Source organism: Pristis pectinata, chromosome 24 (assembly GCF_009764475.1).
Source record: "Pristis pectinata isolate sPriPec2 chromosome 24, sPriPec2.1.pri, whole genome shotgun sequence".
Taxonomy (NCBI): Eukaryota; Metazoa; Chordata; class Chondrichthyes; order Rhinopristiformes; family Pristidae; genus Pristis; species Pristis pectinata.
The window spans coordinates 30,946,406-30,959,742 of record NC_067428.1 but is presented as its reverse complement, the minus strand read 5'-3'; the positions used below and the strand labels follow the sequence as shown (position 1 = coordinate 30,959,742).

The following is a 13,337-nucleotide window of genomic DNA, read 5'->3' as shown; positions in this document are numbered from 1 at the left end:
AAATTTAAGGTAAACCCTTTATTACAATGACATTGGGTATACAAGATTAAACGGACATTAAAAAGGAGGGGCATTCCTGTTATAAAAATGGCACATTTATTGCTACATTACTGTTATATACATGACAGTTCTCATTAACTACTAAGACAAAAGGAAATGGTTTAAACTACTTTTCTGAATACTCCAGCCAGCTGTTTTGATGCTTGTATAAATACAAAAAAAAACACAAGGAACTCGAGGCACTCAGCAACACAATCAGAAATCTAATTGTGCAACATTTAAGTACTGTATGGGTGCTAGAAGAAGCTTTACCTACATGTAGTAAAATAAACTTCTGGAATCAGACATTGAGTAAAAATCTACAAAAAGTAACATTCGGAATCCAAGACATTTTCAAGATTTATGGTATAAAAGGATCGCTGTTGTGAAAATAAGCCAACTTTTTTTCCTTAAATTTCACTTTGTAAGGGTATACTGCAAGTCTTTTCTTAGCAAAAAAAGCACTAGACAAAAAAAGAGGCTTTTAATGAAATGTTAGGCACTGGTCATTTTTCATTCTGTCCACATTGCATCACAAGTACAAGAATGAAAAGGCCACATGTAATTTTTTTTTAACTATTACATACATCTGCAATACTCAAAATGAGCTGAGAAATGTCACTGCACAGTATTTAATGCAGTTCTAGAAATGTCAGGCATTTTGTCAGGCATTTTACCCTCAAATGTCAAAAATTTTGTTCATTCAGTCCCACGGTTTTGTCCGTTTTCCACTTGTTCACATCTTTTGTTTTTTTTAAAAATAAAAAAAGTTATGTCAAAGGTACTGTGTCTTCTGCTTGGCTGGTGAAAGTCTGTGAATATGTTCTCAGTGGAAGACTGATTCCGTGTTTTATTTGCAATGGGTTCGTTTCCACAGTACGCAGGCTGCTGTAGAAATGAATTCAGCTTGGCATAAGGCAAGCCACTGTTACACAAGTTGCTCACATCCGTATTAGATTCCACAACCAATTCATATGAATTTTAAACATTTGAACATTACATTGTGCAGGAATCTACAAAAAGGTGGGAACTTTCCCCACTCTTGAACAAGTCCATGACAAACCTATGGTCATACAATACCTAGAATCTGCAGCATTATTTACTGCAATTTGAAAGTCTTCAAAGACCTTTCAAGTTCTGAGTACACACTATGTCCAGCTACCTTAAAAAACTACAATGTAAAGTCTAATAATGCAAAAATATAGTTTTGCTCATTTTACATAAAATAACTCCCTACAAATGAATGAACTAGCTTTTGTAATGCACTCATGTTGGCCCTCCAGATTTACCTGATCGTAAAGGCAGGGCAGAGAAGGTCTGTAGAATATTTTGTCCGTTGGCTAACAATCCCCTCCCACCCCCCAGCCAACTACTAGGGAGACATGGAGTGGTCATGTGTCAAATAAGTAAGACAAATATTATTTTCTGGGAATGCTGCAAACCAAGGACATCAAAAGTTTTCTTTTTTTTTTTAAACAATAAGACCAATTGCTTACAAAACAAGCAAAAAAAAGGACTTCTGAAATTTTGTTCCAAAACAACCTCGCATCCTTGTAAGTTTCATTAAAACATACTGGGATTTAACATAAGCTCAGGCACTAACTCCTTTCTTCCACTGTGGGGAAGGTTTTTCCCCCCCTTTGGGCTGTAGAAAAAAACCTTTTGCAGCACAGAGATCCAGTACTTCAAATGATATGCATTGACCGTCCCCCCTTTTTAGACAGATATGGCAAATGCACATGTTCGCATTTGCAATTCTGATCCAGAAAAAGGATTTGTCAGTTTATCATTTTTTTTTGGCAGAACAAGGTTTCTTCCTCAAGGAGAAAGATGACAGATGATGTGTCGTTCTTGCTCACCACCTTCAGTTAAACCAGGCAGACGGAGCTGGAGAGAAATGGAAATAGTTAGGCGATCTTAACATTCCTGAGAGTTACAACTCATTCCTAACCAATAGCAATACTTCATTAAATTCTGTAAAGGCATTACATGACCAATAAAACCAACTCCCTAAAATAGTTTATGTCGGAAAAACTCACGAGCAAGCAGTTAAAAAAAGTTCTATTACATATGCTACACTTTGAAAGAATTATAGCTAAACAAAGTTGTGGTTTTGGCTTTTGAAGGAGACTTTTAGATGACTCAACCAAACAATAACAGTTTCTATTTAAATGACATCTTTAATCCAGCAAAGACCATCTGACCACGCTCTTTTTGTGGTTTAAATTAGGACAAGAAATTTCAGGAGGGAACTCCAGAGCTGCAGTCTTAAGTAACTGAAAACACAGCTAGAAATAGCAGAAATGTTTAAGGGGATGTGCACATTAAGGGAGGCAAGTGTTTTAGGACTAGTTATCTCAGAGCTTTAGAAGTAGGGAAGTGAAGCTTGAGAAATTTGAAAATAAGGATGAAAGTTTTGACTCAATGCTTAAATGGGGAACAAACTTGGGTCAGCGAGCAGAAAGGAAAGTGGGTGATGACTTTGTATTATTTAGGGTACAGGTAACGGAATATTCAACATATAATATTGTTCAATATGGTTAAGGATTCAAACTTCTCAATGAAAAAAAGTTAAAATGGAAAGTGATACATTTCCCACACAAACTTAATGGAGCTATGGAATGAGTTACTGGGAAAAATAATCGAGCAGGGAGAGGAACATTCAGACTACGCAAGTGGCATGAATCTAATGGTGCCAATGAAGTTTCCTGTTCATAATAACGTTTCTATTCTCAAATGAATGTTTCTATTTATCGATAATTTTGTTAACACGAACTCAAATTATGCAATCTTTTTCCACATTGTAGCTGATATACAAGTGCCTGTGTTACTGATTCATCCCTTAAACTTCAGGGTTAAATGAGCACTGAACAATTTTACATTCGAAGGAGCATGACTGGATGGCAGGAGTGGCACAGGAGTTGGTGCTGCCACCTAGCGGTTGATCCTGACCTTGGGGACAGAAACGGGACTGATCTCTGGGATCTGATATGGACTCTCTACTGGTTGGATGGCTTCCTCCATGTCATCTGAAGTAGCAGATAAAATTAGTGTGTTTTGGTAGCATATCATATTCGATAAATCTAGAGGAATTAGACCAAGGGTTATTTTTCATGTGCAAACTGATCCAACCAGCATTAGCAAGATTCACCAGCCAAAGGCAGCATAGAAAATCAGCCAAATTTTATGTCAATGAGTTTTGTAGTAGGGACCAGTAAATTAGCCCTCAGGATCAGACCTGGGCCAATCCCTTTCCTACCAATACTCAAGGCAAACTTTAAAATCTGATTCACTCATTAATATACAATTATTCCCTAACAGTCCTCTAACACAATAAGATGGACTCATGACCTCACAATCTACCTCGTTATGACCTTGCACCTTATTGTCTGCCTGCACTCTCTCTACAGCTGTTGCCCTTTATTCTGCATTCTGTTATTGTTTTAGCTCAACGCACTGTGTAATGAAATGATCTGTATGAACAGTATGCAAGATAAGTTTTTCACTGTACTTCGGTACGTGACAATAATAAACCAATTCCGAGTTTGTATTAGGTGTACAAGTGAGCACCCAAACTGTTGCGGCAGTTTTTGTTACTTATGGTATACAAGTTGTTTCTATTACTTAGATGTTACTGGTTGATATTTACCTCCTACATGTGGCTCACTGTATTGTGATTATCTCCCAGACCAGGATGTGCAGCTGAAAGAGGCAGTGGCTGTTCTCCTACTACTGCAGATACCTTCTCCTCTTCCCTTCGTTTAAGGCAGGCAGCTTTAGGATTCAAATTACGTTCTATAGACGAAGTAATACAGAGAAATATTAAAACACAAATCATTAAGATAGAAATATCTAGAGAAATCCTTGGATATATCCTTCAACACAGTTTGCTTTTACAAAATTAATAAGACAGACATTTGAATTAAAAATTTGGAATTGTACACTAATGACAGATTTCCTTCAGATAAAAGTTACAGATTCCTTCAAAGTAATCAAACAATTGTGCCACACAGAATTTGCAGTGGCTTAATAGAGAAGCTAAAAACTATGCCTGAATAAAAATACTATGCCAGATCAAAGATTGACAACATGAATATTTAAATACATTGCATTGTGATCAAAGATCAGGATGTGTGGCTAAAATGAGCAGTGACGGCCCTCCTACAGCAGATAACTTCTCTTCATTACAGGGTATTTAATTCTTTCGCTCAGTTCAGCTCACATTAAAAGTAATACACAAGATTTAATGCAATTCATTGACAATATCTGAGAACTCTTCTCCACTTATCACAGACAAAATATTTCAATGTTGAAGAAAAATCTGCTGTGTTCCCACATCTCAGATTGAACATTGCTTTTTGCTACAACGCCCTTACATCTAATCAATTCATTCCAAATGTGACAAATGCTTCTAGTGCAGAGAGAACTGGTTTCCTTCCAATTATGCACTGTTTCTGGAGTCCTTAAAAACTACATTGAATGATTTGGCAGATCTTAAAGGTCAGGATCCCCCCTTAATTTCTGTACAATTTGAATGCTCCCAGATATGGGTGCATTGAGAGGCATTCCCAATGGAATGGAACACAACCGGGAGAATGATAAAGGACACACAGAGTGAGATAAGCAGTTGGAAGAGGAAAGGACACAATCGAGGTGGTGTTGACCAAGCTCCTCCTGGCTTTTAATTTGTGAATAACTGTAAAACTGTAGCCAGAGGCACAATGAAAAGATGAACAGAGTAAAACGTTGAGAATTAAATAAGTGTGTAATTACCATAATAATTTGTACGAGCTGCTGTTTCTGCTAGTTGTGAAAAGGATCTCTGGGTTTGTAATTACGCAGGGAGATATGAGGATGGTAACTCTTCCATGCAGTAACCTTTCAACATAATCAACATGTTGGTAGACCTTTCACTGTAATCAGTTGTTTCATTTATTATTAAAAGGTGTTCAAGTATCTGTGCATGGGACATTTGCTTTGAAAAAAAGCGGTCAAACCTCACCGTGTGAGATGTTCTCCCGAGTGGAGCTCCAGCAGCACAAAGGCTCTAAGGTGGCAGCAGCATGTTTGACCATGAGAACCAATGAAATTAAGTGGCACTCTGTCCAACTTCATGTTTGGATGTTGACTGAGTGGCCCTAGTCCAAGGGTCGAGTGATAAGGCCCAAGAATGTGGAAGAAAAATTCACACAGGCATAAGGACTACATGGAAGTCATCACTTGTCCAAGAGGGGTCAGAGACAAAAGGGGAGTGAGCTGCTGTGCAACTATTGCCTGTTAAGTACAGTTTACGTACTTAACCACGATCTTGTACCAAAACTACCTCATTGTCTTGCTCAAGAACCTGTTCCATTCTTTTGCAAGTTCTTCCAACAAGATCTTCAGCAAGAACAACATGGGGTGTCTGCACTTCCAAGAACATTCTCAATGAAATATGTGATGTGTTCCAACCCCAGAGGTCAAGACCATTTGGTGTGAAGCTGCTGAAGTCCCAGCAGTATTTATTTTTGCAGTGTATGGCATTCATGCATTAGCAACGTCATAGACAGCTTCTGTTCTGAGTTGAGCAGCTCGTGCCAGTGCTTTGCAAGAATTCCTCATTGTTCAGACTCCTAGTGACTCCACAGACAAAACACTACAAGGGCAGCATTTCTACACAGAATTGCAATCAGAAGCAATTCCACAGCCTGTGCCTAGCTGGCAGGGAGATCAACACCCAGCACCCTGGCAGCAGTCAGCGCGCCCATTCTGCTCCATCCACATCTCAGCTGCCAAATGCAACTGAGGGATGACCTCAGGGTCGAGGGTTCTCCACTGCTCACTTGGTTCTTGAGATTCACGCACACCTGGGCAGCATGCAAGAGAATGAATGGTCTGCTGTCACACAGAATGTGATTGAACATACTCCTGCCAAGCTCAAACAACAATTTTGCTCCCTTAGGGTGCTCCAAGCAAGCCCTGGTATACTCTTGATTCAAGGGAGTCTGCTGAGGTTATTGAAGGTATGCACCCAGAAGGGTCAGTCCCTGCAGCATCCACACAGTGAGCAGTTGTAGAACATGAAGGGGGGGTGGGGGGTGTTGTTGAGGACAGAGGGAGGGGAAAAACAACAACAACAACAACTCTTGGAGAAGGCATCTCTCTGATTGGGCTGACTAACCCATTCAACTGCACTACCAATAAATACAACACTAATTCCCCCATTTTACTGTGTTGTACAGGCTACGGTGACCAACTTGGCTGCAATGCACAGATATTGACATTGTGGGTACCTTTAGAGATCCACTTAGTTGTGGGAAAAGCATGTTGTGTGACAGGGCATTTATCCCACAGCCAGGGTCGGGGAAGTGGACAGTGAAGGACTAAGTTCTGAGGAGAGGGAGAAAGGAAGGCGTGCATGTTTACGCCACAGCTCAAATCAGAAGAGATTACGGGGATTAACAAATGTGAGGACACCATGGTCATTAACAGCTGATCACCGACATTAAAGGCTGTTACAATTGTGGCCTTTTGCATGCAAGGCAAGGTGATTCATCAGTGCCGATCCATGTCCTTGCACTACTGGCTCACTGCTGCTGTTGGCGGGATGATTCTGTCCTGGAAGTGTGTCAATGAGTGTCAAGTTAAATCTTGGTTGACAAGGTTGACCAGCTGGAAGTGTGCAAATTGCAAGGTGTGTGTTCGAGATGAGCTGTGAGTAGGTGAGAGTGCACTGGAGAACCTATTGATATATTAGGATTTAGATAATCATAGAATCAGAGCAGTACAGCACAATACAGGCCCTTAGGCCCACAATGTTGTGCCGACCTTTAAACCTCGCCTAAGACCATCTAACCTCTACCTCCCACATATCCCTCTATTTTAAATTCCTCCATATGCTTATCTAGCAATCTCTTGAATTTGACCAATGTACCTGCCTCCACCACCAGCCCAGACTGTGCATTCCATGCCCCAACCACTCTGGGTAAAAAAACCTTCCTCTGATTTCTTCCCTGAACCTCCCCCCCCCCATTACTTTAAAGCCATGCCCTCTTGTATTGAGCACTGGTGCCCTGGGAAAGAGGCATTGGCTGTCTACTGTATCTATTCCCCTTAATATCTTGTACACCTCTATGTCTCCTCTCATCCTCCTTCTCTCCAAAGAGTAAGCCCTAGCTCCCTTAGTTTCTCCTCATAATTCCTGATCATTAACAATGGAACACAGGTGATGAGGGAATGCCACATTTAGAAGTGTGCAAGTTGGTGAGATAAAGGGATGAATTCATTGAAGTTTATCACCCATGCGAGGCCATTTAATCTTATAACAGAGTATCTCAGTCTTTGCGCCGGACTTGCAGCCCTGACTGTCACTTGCATCTCATCCCACTGCTTTATGACTGAAGGCCTCATGGTTCTGTGGGGAAAGAAAAGATCTTTCCTCCTGCACAGTGACCTACAGTTCAGCACCAGGTAACCCTGAAGCCAGTTTCTGCCTGCGTTGTCTCATTAATGTTTTGGCAGGTCAATAATCCTCACAATGACTTCCATCATCTCCTACTGCTGCTGCAACATACTCCCCAGATGCACTGACTGCCTTTAACTGGTGTTACCATTCATGCAGTGGAGGCCCTCACTGTGGCAGTAAACCAGTGAGCAGAGGGTAGCACTGCTTGTGGTGGGTCACAAAGGAGTGGGTTAATCTTGCATAGTCACCCCTGCAGCTGTGTTTGGCCACACCCAACTGTGGGAAGGCCTGGGTGTACATTGAGAGTGTGAAGTAATTATGCCTCAGGACAATCAGTACAACGCAAAGCCCACAAGCTTCACCAAGACCCAAATTTCCATCATTCAACCTAATTAAGGTTGAAATGGAGAGCAAAACACAGATGACTATCAGGTCCAGTGGATAAAATTAATTCCACACTTGCTTTCAACAATATTTTGAATGTCAGTTCACTAAGTTTGTTATTATTTCTTGATTTAAGAATACTACCACCATAAAATCTGATTTCCAAAATATCACTCCTACTTCACCTGATGTTACCAGAACCAAATACTTACTGCATGAACCTTAAAAATACCCATTTTGTTCAACTGTAACTTGATTTATATAATCCACTTGGTTTTCCATGCAGTTTTGTTGAACACGAATGTTGACTCAATATTGAAATATGCTATGGGATGGAGGCTGGAAATACATGCAACATCTGAAGGCAAATCTGAAGTTCACTCAGTTAAAGACAATGGCCCCTTTGAACACCGTTGGCATTCCTGTAGCAACCTCATTTCCGCACCCAAAATTTTAAGTCTAGAATTGGTACAACACAGTCATGTCATGTGTCTTGGGCAAGGAAACATGGAAATGAGAAGAATTTTGATTTATGCACAATAGATTAAGAAAATATTGGGTGTACACCTGCACATTCTTTAACCAGCAACCTCCATGTTCAAATTGAGACTCCCCGCCTCAGGATAGCAACACTGACTTCTTTACACCACAAAGGACTTTTGTTCTAATTGTGTTCTTTGTAAAAATTGTGTAGAATTTATGTTAAATTTATGTTTTTCTTCTGAATGTTGTCTATCAGATGCTACATGCCTGTGAGGCTGCTGCAAGTTTTTCCATTGCACCTGTGCATACATGTACTTGTGCATCTGACAAACTCCGAGAGACTGGTTCTTTTTCTTTGAGTAATGTTTTACCTTCCTTTATCTTCAAGTTTTAATAAATTCAAACTTGCCCTTCTCCAATTGCCATTTCCTGAAATTTCCTTGTTTACTTTTTAAAAAAATTGATTTCTATACCTTTATTCTTCAGCAAGTTTCTCAAATTTGAAGACAAATTTACTGCATGACAAATAAGTGATCATGAAAAAAAGTTAAACCAAGGGCTTTAAAAAAAACACACCTGGAATCACTCCACAAAGTCACAAAATCCAGCCTCCCCTCCAGTGACTGTTTACACTTCCCGCTGCCTTGGGAAAGAGGGCAAGATAATCAAAGACCCCTCACACCACCATCACTCTCTCTTCTCCCCCATCCCTTTGGGAGAAGATACAAAAGCTTGAAAACATGCACCACCAGGCTCAAGGACAGCTTCTACCACACTGTTAAGACTTGCAAGGACCTCTAGCGGGTTGTACGGCACTGATTTCTCCAATTCTGACCAGCTGCCGCCTCAGACCTTCTGTAGGGGATGTGTGGTGTCCAGCATCAATAACATTGACCTCCTAAGCAGCTAATTAGATAGAAACTAGGAAGCCAGAAAGAGCATGAAACCAGGAAGAAAAAGGCTCCTATTTTTGTATAATTTAAGCATTTTTCAGAAAGCAAAATGAAGATTGGAATGGCTGACAGTAGAGGCCAAAATAACAAACTTGCACACTTGAAACAAAACATGGAATGTAGGATAATTAATCAAGGGGAATTAGATTCCACACTTTTTTTTCCCCCAAGAATAGAAAGTTTGATCAGCAATGATTCAGGCTTTGTTTACTTTTGTACTGCACTGAAGGAGATTCATTTTAGTTCATAAGCAGAAAATGCTGGAAATACTCAGATCAGGCTGAATCTTTGACCTGAAACATTACGTTTTTCCTCCCGCAGGCGTGGCCTGGCCCACTGAGTAATTCCGGCACTTTCTGTTCTTATTTTAGATTTCCAGCATCCGCAGTGTTTTATTCCCCTCAAAAAATATTTTCCAATAGCTTTTCCAGCAAGAATAATGCATAAATGTCCGTGTCAACTCAGTGCTGACTGTATCTTTGACTACTGTTACAGCAAATCCCGTACAAATTACAGATCACCAACAAAGACTGGTGGATTTGTTTTGAACTACACAAGTGATGTCAGGTGCTTTCATTTTCACGAGTGTAACAATGGTGAACGCTAACAGCATTGTGGTCACTAAGTGCAAATTCCAAGCCAATATGCCATTTAATTTACAAATGCTAATGTACCCGCACAAATTTCTTCACATCCTCACTTACCGGTATTAATGAAATTTAAAAAATAAACCTTAATTCAGCATTTTCTAATAAAATCAGTACAAAGTTCAAATTTGGTTTGTTACTTCACAAATTCACTTTCAAAATTTAGGTTCCCTGGTTTGATTGTTCCAATTGCGGAGACCAGAAAATGGTTTAACATGGCAGGAACAGGCAGTGTTTGCCCTCGGTACAATGTTAGTTACTGTACACTACCTCGTACTTGTTGTTCAAGGCTGAGAATGACTTGGACGGCCTGCTGCAGGATGATCAGTTTGGTTTGAGCTTTATCAGTTTTTAAGTGCATCTGACACATGCGGCCCAACTCTTTGAAAGCCTCATTAAGGTTTCTGATGCGAATTCGCTCCCTGAAATTATTTGCCATTCGCCTTTCACGGTCCTTCATCTCTTTCTCTTCGCCTGTAAAGCCTTCGTCAGTACTGCAGGGTTCACAGTGCCAACAGGTGTTAGTCAGGGATGGCAACTTAAAAAAAGCCATATTCCTTTTGTAGTGCATAAAGATTCTATTATACCTGAATATATAGTGTACCTTCACAAAGCTTAAAATTTAAAATATCGTCAGGTGTCTAATAAATCAGTTTGCATTTCTGAATTTGTTAACTTTGGTAGAGTGAGCCAGACTACCACACGCGTGATAGATAAATACAACAAAGAATGTCAAAAAGCAGACGTACTGGCTTGTAGCAAACTATCACACCCAGAGCAAACTGCTAAAAGAGATAGGTACAGGAGATTACACAACCCTGATTAAGGAGTTGATATTATGTACTCTGGTTACACACATGTATCTACATGGCTTTATAAATGTTAAAAAACTGTATGGGATAAATTCTCAATTAGTTTCAGGGATGGTTCAGCCCCATCGCAAACCTCTGGAATCAATCCAGAATGAATGTAGTTTTCGCAAATCAAAGGACAACTTTTTTTTTTAAAAAAAAATGTGTAGCACGTATCAATTTTAAATTCGCTTTAAAAGGCAAATGACTGCTGCAAACAGCAGTCTAAACAGCTGCCACTGAGCACTTTACAATTATTTCCCAGTCCTGATGTGGCCAACTATCAGATCTGGATTTTTGGTAGTCACTAATGGCTTTTTAAGTTGTTAAAATCAGTACAAAACAACCCAGCATATCCAAATTTTACAATAGCTAAACCCAAATTTATAAAACGAACAAGAATTTCCTTAATATCTGTATCAACATTCATAGGGGAAGCTAGTCCACTCAAATTTACTAGTGTTTTAACACTGTGGTTTTTTGGGCTTTACTATTTGACTTTGTTGGGGTTTTTTGTGCTCACATTCCCTTTCTCACTTCATTCTCTTTGGTTGCCTGTGATTACCCTGCCGACACACACTGCCATTTTCTGTTGCCTACGATCTAAATGCTGTAATAGCCGTCGATTTGCCATGGTGTGCAAAGTGAGGCCAACTAGGAATTTTCCTCTCACCTTTAATGCTCAGGGTGGATTGAGGCATGCTTTTGTAGCTTACACGGGGTCTGTTTAAGCCAAAACTCCAGTTAATTTGTCAGCTGTTGGAATCTACATTTTGGAGACCCAAGTAAATCAGAACTTGGAACTGTCATATTAAGAGTTGCCAGACATGTCAGATTGAATCATTCAGTAGTTTTGTATCAATTTCCAGCCTTGAACACTGCCAAGCACCAAGTATGAGGTCAGAATGGAGCCAGTGAATGACCATGGTTTGGGACCATCCAAGTTAGGAACAGGACAGCAGAACACATTTGTTATGGAGATCACGACCGAGAGCAAAAGCTGGCCGCATGTGAACAGTCCCAAATCCAAGTTTGTAATGAACTGCAAAAGGAACTGTTAAATCTGCATGAGCGTGCCAAGATTTCCATGCATGGGGAAGGGAGAAGCAAGATGGACGAGAAAAAGTCTACAGGCCTTAAAACCCAAGACACCTCTTAAAAAGGTGCGACAGAACACACAATGAAGAAGCAAAGATGCTGAGGAGGGCCAAGGATGCAGGTTAACCTATGGGGAACCTTGAAGCTGAATACAATCCATAATACGAACTAACAGATGACCATCCCGTCATTTCTTTCCTCGTGTTACTCTCGATAGTTCAGGGGTTTTGAGAGATGGGACAAGTAAATTTAGCTCTAGGAGTATTCAACATTTGCTCCTTTAAAAAATTATATTTAGCTTGTGCATCCGTAGATAAATGTAATGGTTTAGAAGGTAAATGCAGTTACATTTCTTTTTAAAGAGGGGTGGAGCAGGGGCAGACTGGTATTCTGTTTGTTCACAAGTTATGGCAGTGTACAATGTTCACGTCCAGCCCAACACTGGGGCACGAGTTCAGACAATGTGAGTGGTGCCAACGTCATATCCCCTTCTCCCAATGCTGCTTCCTTTACTTCCACCTGGCTACCTCGGCTTGTATCAGGAGGCACCTTCCGTGACCAATGCTGCATTGCAGCCAAGGTCAATCACAACCTCTAGAGGTGCACAAGTCAGGGCCTGGGGAACAGCAATAGGTACAGGAAATGGTTTAAAATATCACATTTCCCCAAGGACATGGAGCGCTTTTACTCCAGCCCTGGCTAAGCTAACGGAGGTTGAAACCTTCAGCCTTGTCACCTGTACGGTACAACACTACACTAAAAGGTTGCTCAACATACCTGACCTGCAGAATTTCAGATAAATAATTTAATCATCCAATTCCACACCCCCCCTCCCCCACCAAAAAAAAATGCTAGGTAATATTTCAGGACTAGATATGCCTGCATTCATTGCTTCACAAACTATACATCAAGCCTGAAGCCCATGTCATCATCACCACAGAAGTGATTAAGAAAAGCATAAAACAGGAAACTGAATGTTCATTTTGTATCTAAGTTTCTGCAAATGCTAGATTTGTAAAACAGGAGCAGCATCTTGATGAATGGGGAAGACAAGCCTTAGGCATGTTGTATTCCATAAGTACAGAAAGCCCTATGCCAGTCGATATCACTATGGCCAACTGACCTCTGACTTGTTGTTCCAAGTTGAGAATGACTGACACAGCCTGGTGGAGAATAAGCAGTTTTGTCTGTGGCTTGTCATTGTTAAGGTGGAGTTGACACATGCGTCCAAGTTCCTTGAAGGCCTCATTGATGTCACGCACACGAAGGCGTTCACGAGCATTATTAGCTACTCTCCTCTCCCGCTCTCTTTCTGCTTTTTGCTCTGGGAGAAGGTGTTCGTCATCATCTTGACTACTGACCAAAATATAATAAAAACATCCCTCAAGTACAAAATATCAAGTGAAAGTCATTGAGGCAAACTGCATGCTACACTTCA

General features: G+C 40.4%; 1 protein-coding gene across 9 annotated transcripts in view; it reads right to left on the bottom strand.

Annotated features, from left to right (window-relative positions):
* Positions 1 to 13,337, bottom strand: part of LOC127582422 (transcription factor 12-like) — a 118,774-nt gene continuing 105,437 nt past the window's right edge. For 5 of the 9 annotated variants that reach the window (XM_052037643.1, XM_052037647.1, XM_052037652.1 and 2 more), the window contains exons 18-20: positions 13,023 to 13,255; positions 3,689 to 3,834; positions 1 to 1,926 (exon numbers count right to left, since the gene is read on the bottom strand). In XM_052037643.1, coding sequence (XP_051893603.1) covers positions 3,692 to 3,834; positions 13,023 to 13,255 — 376 coding nt within the window. In that variant the 3' untranslated portion in view covers positions 1 to 1,926; positions 3,689 to 3,691. Of the gene's footprint in view, positions 1,927 to 3,688; positions 3,835 to 10,220; positions 10,445 to 13,022; positions 13,256 to 13,337 lie in introns of all 9 variants that reach the window. The other 4 variants (XM_052037651.1, XM_052037653.1, XM_052037649.1 and 1 more) reach the window with 2 other exon arrangements.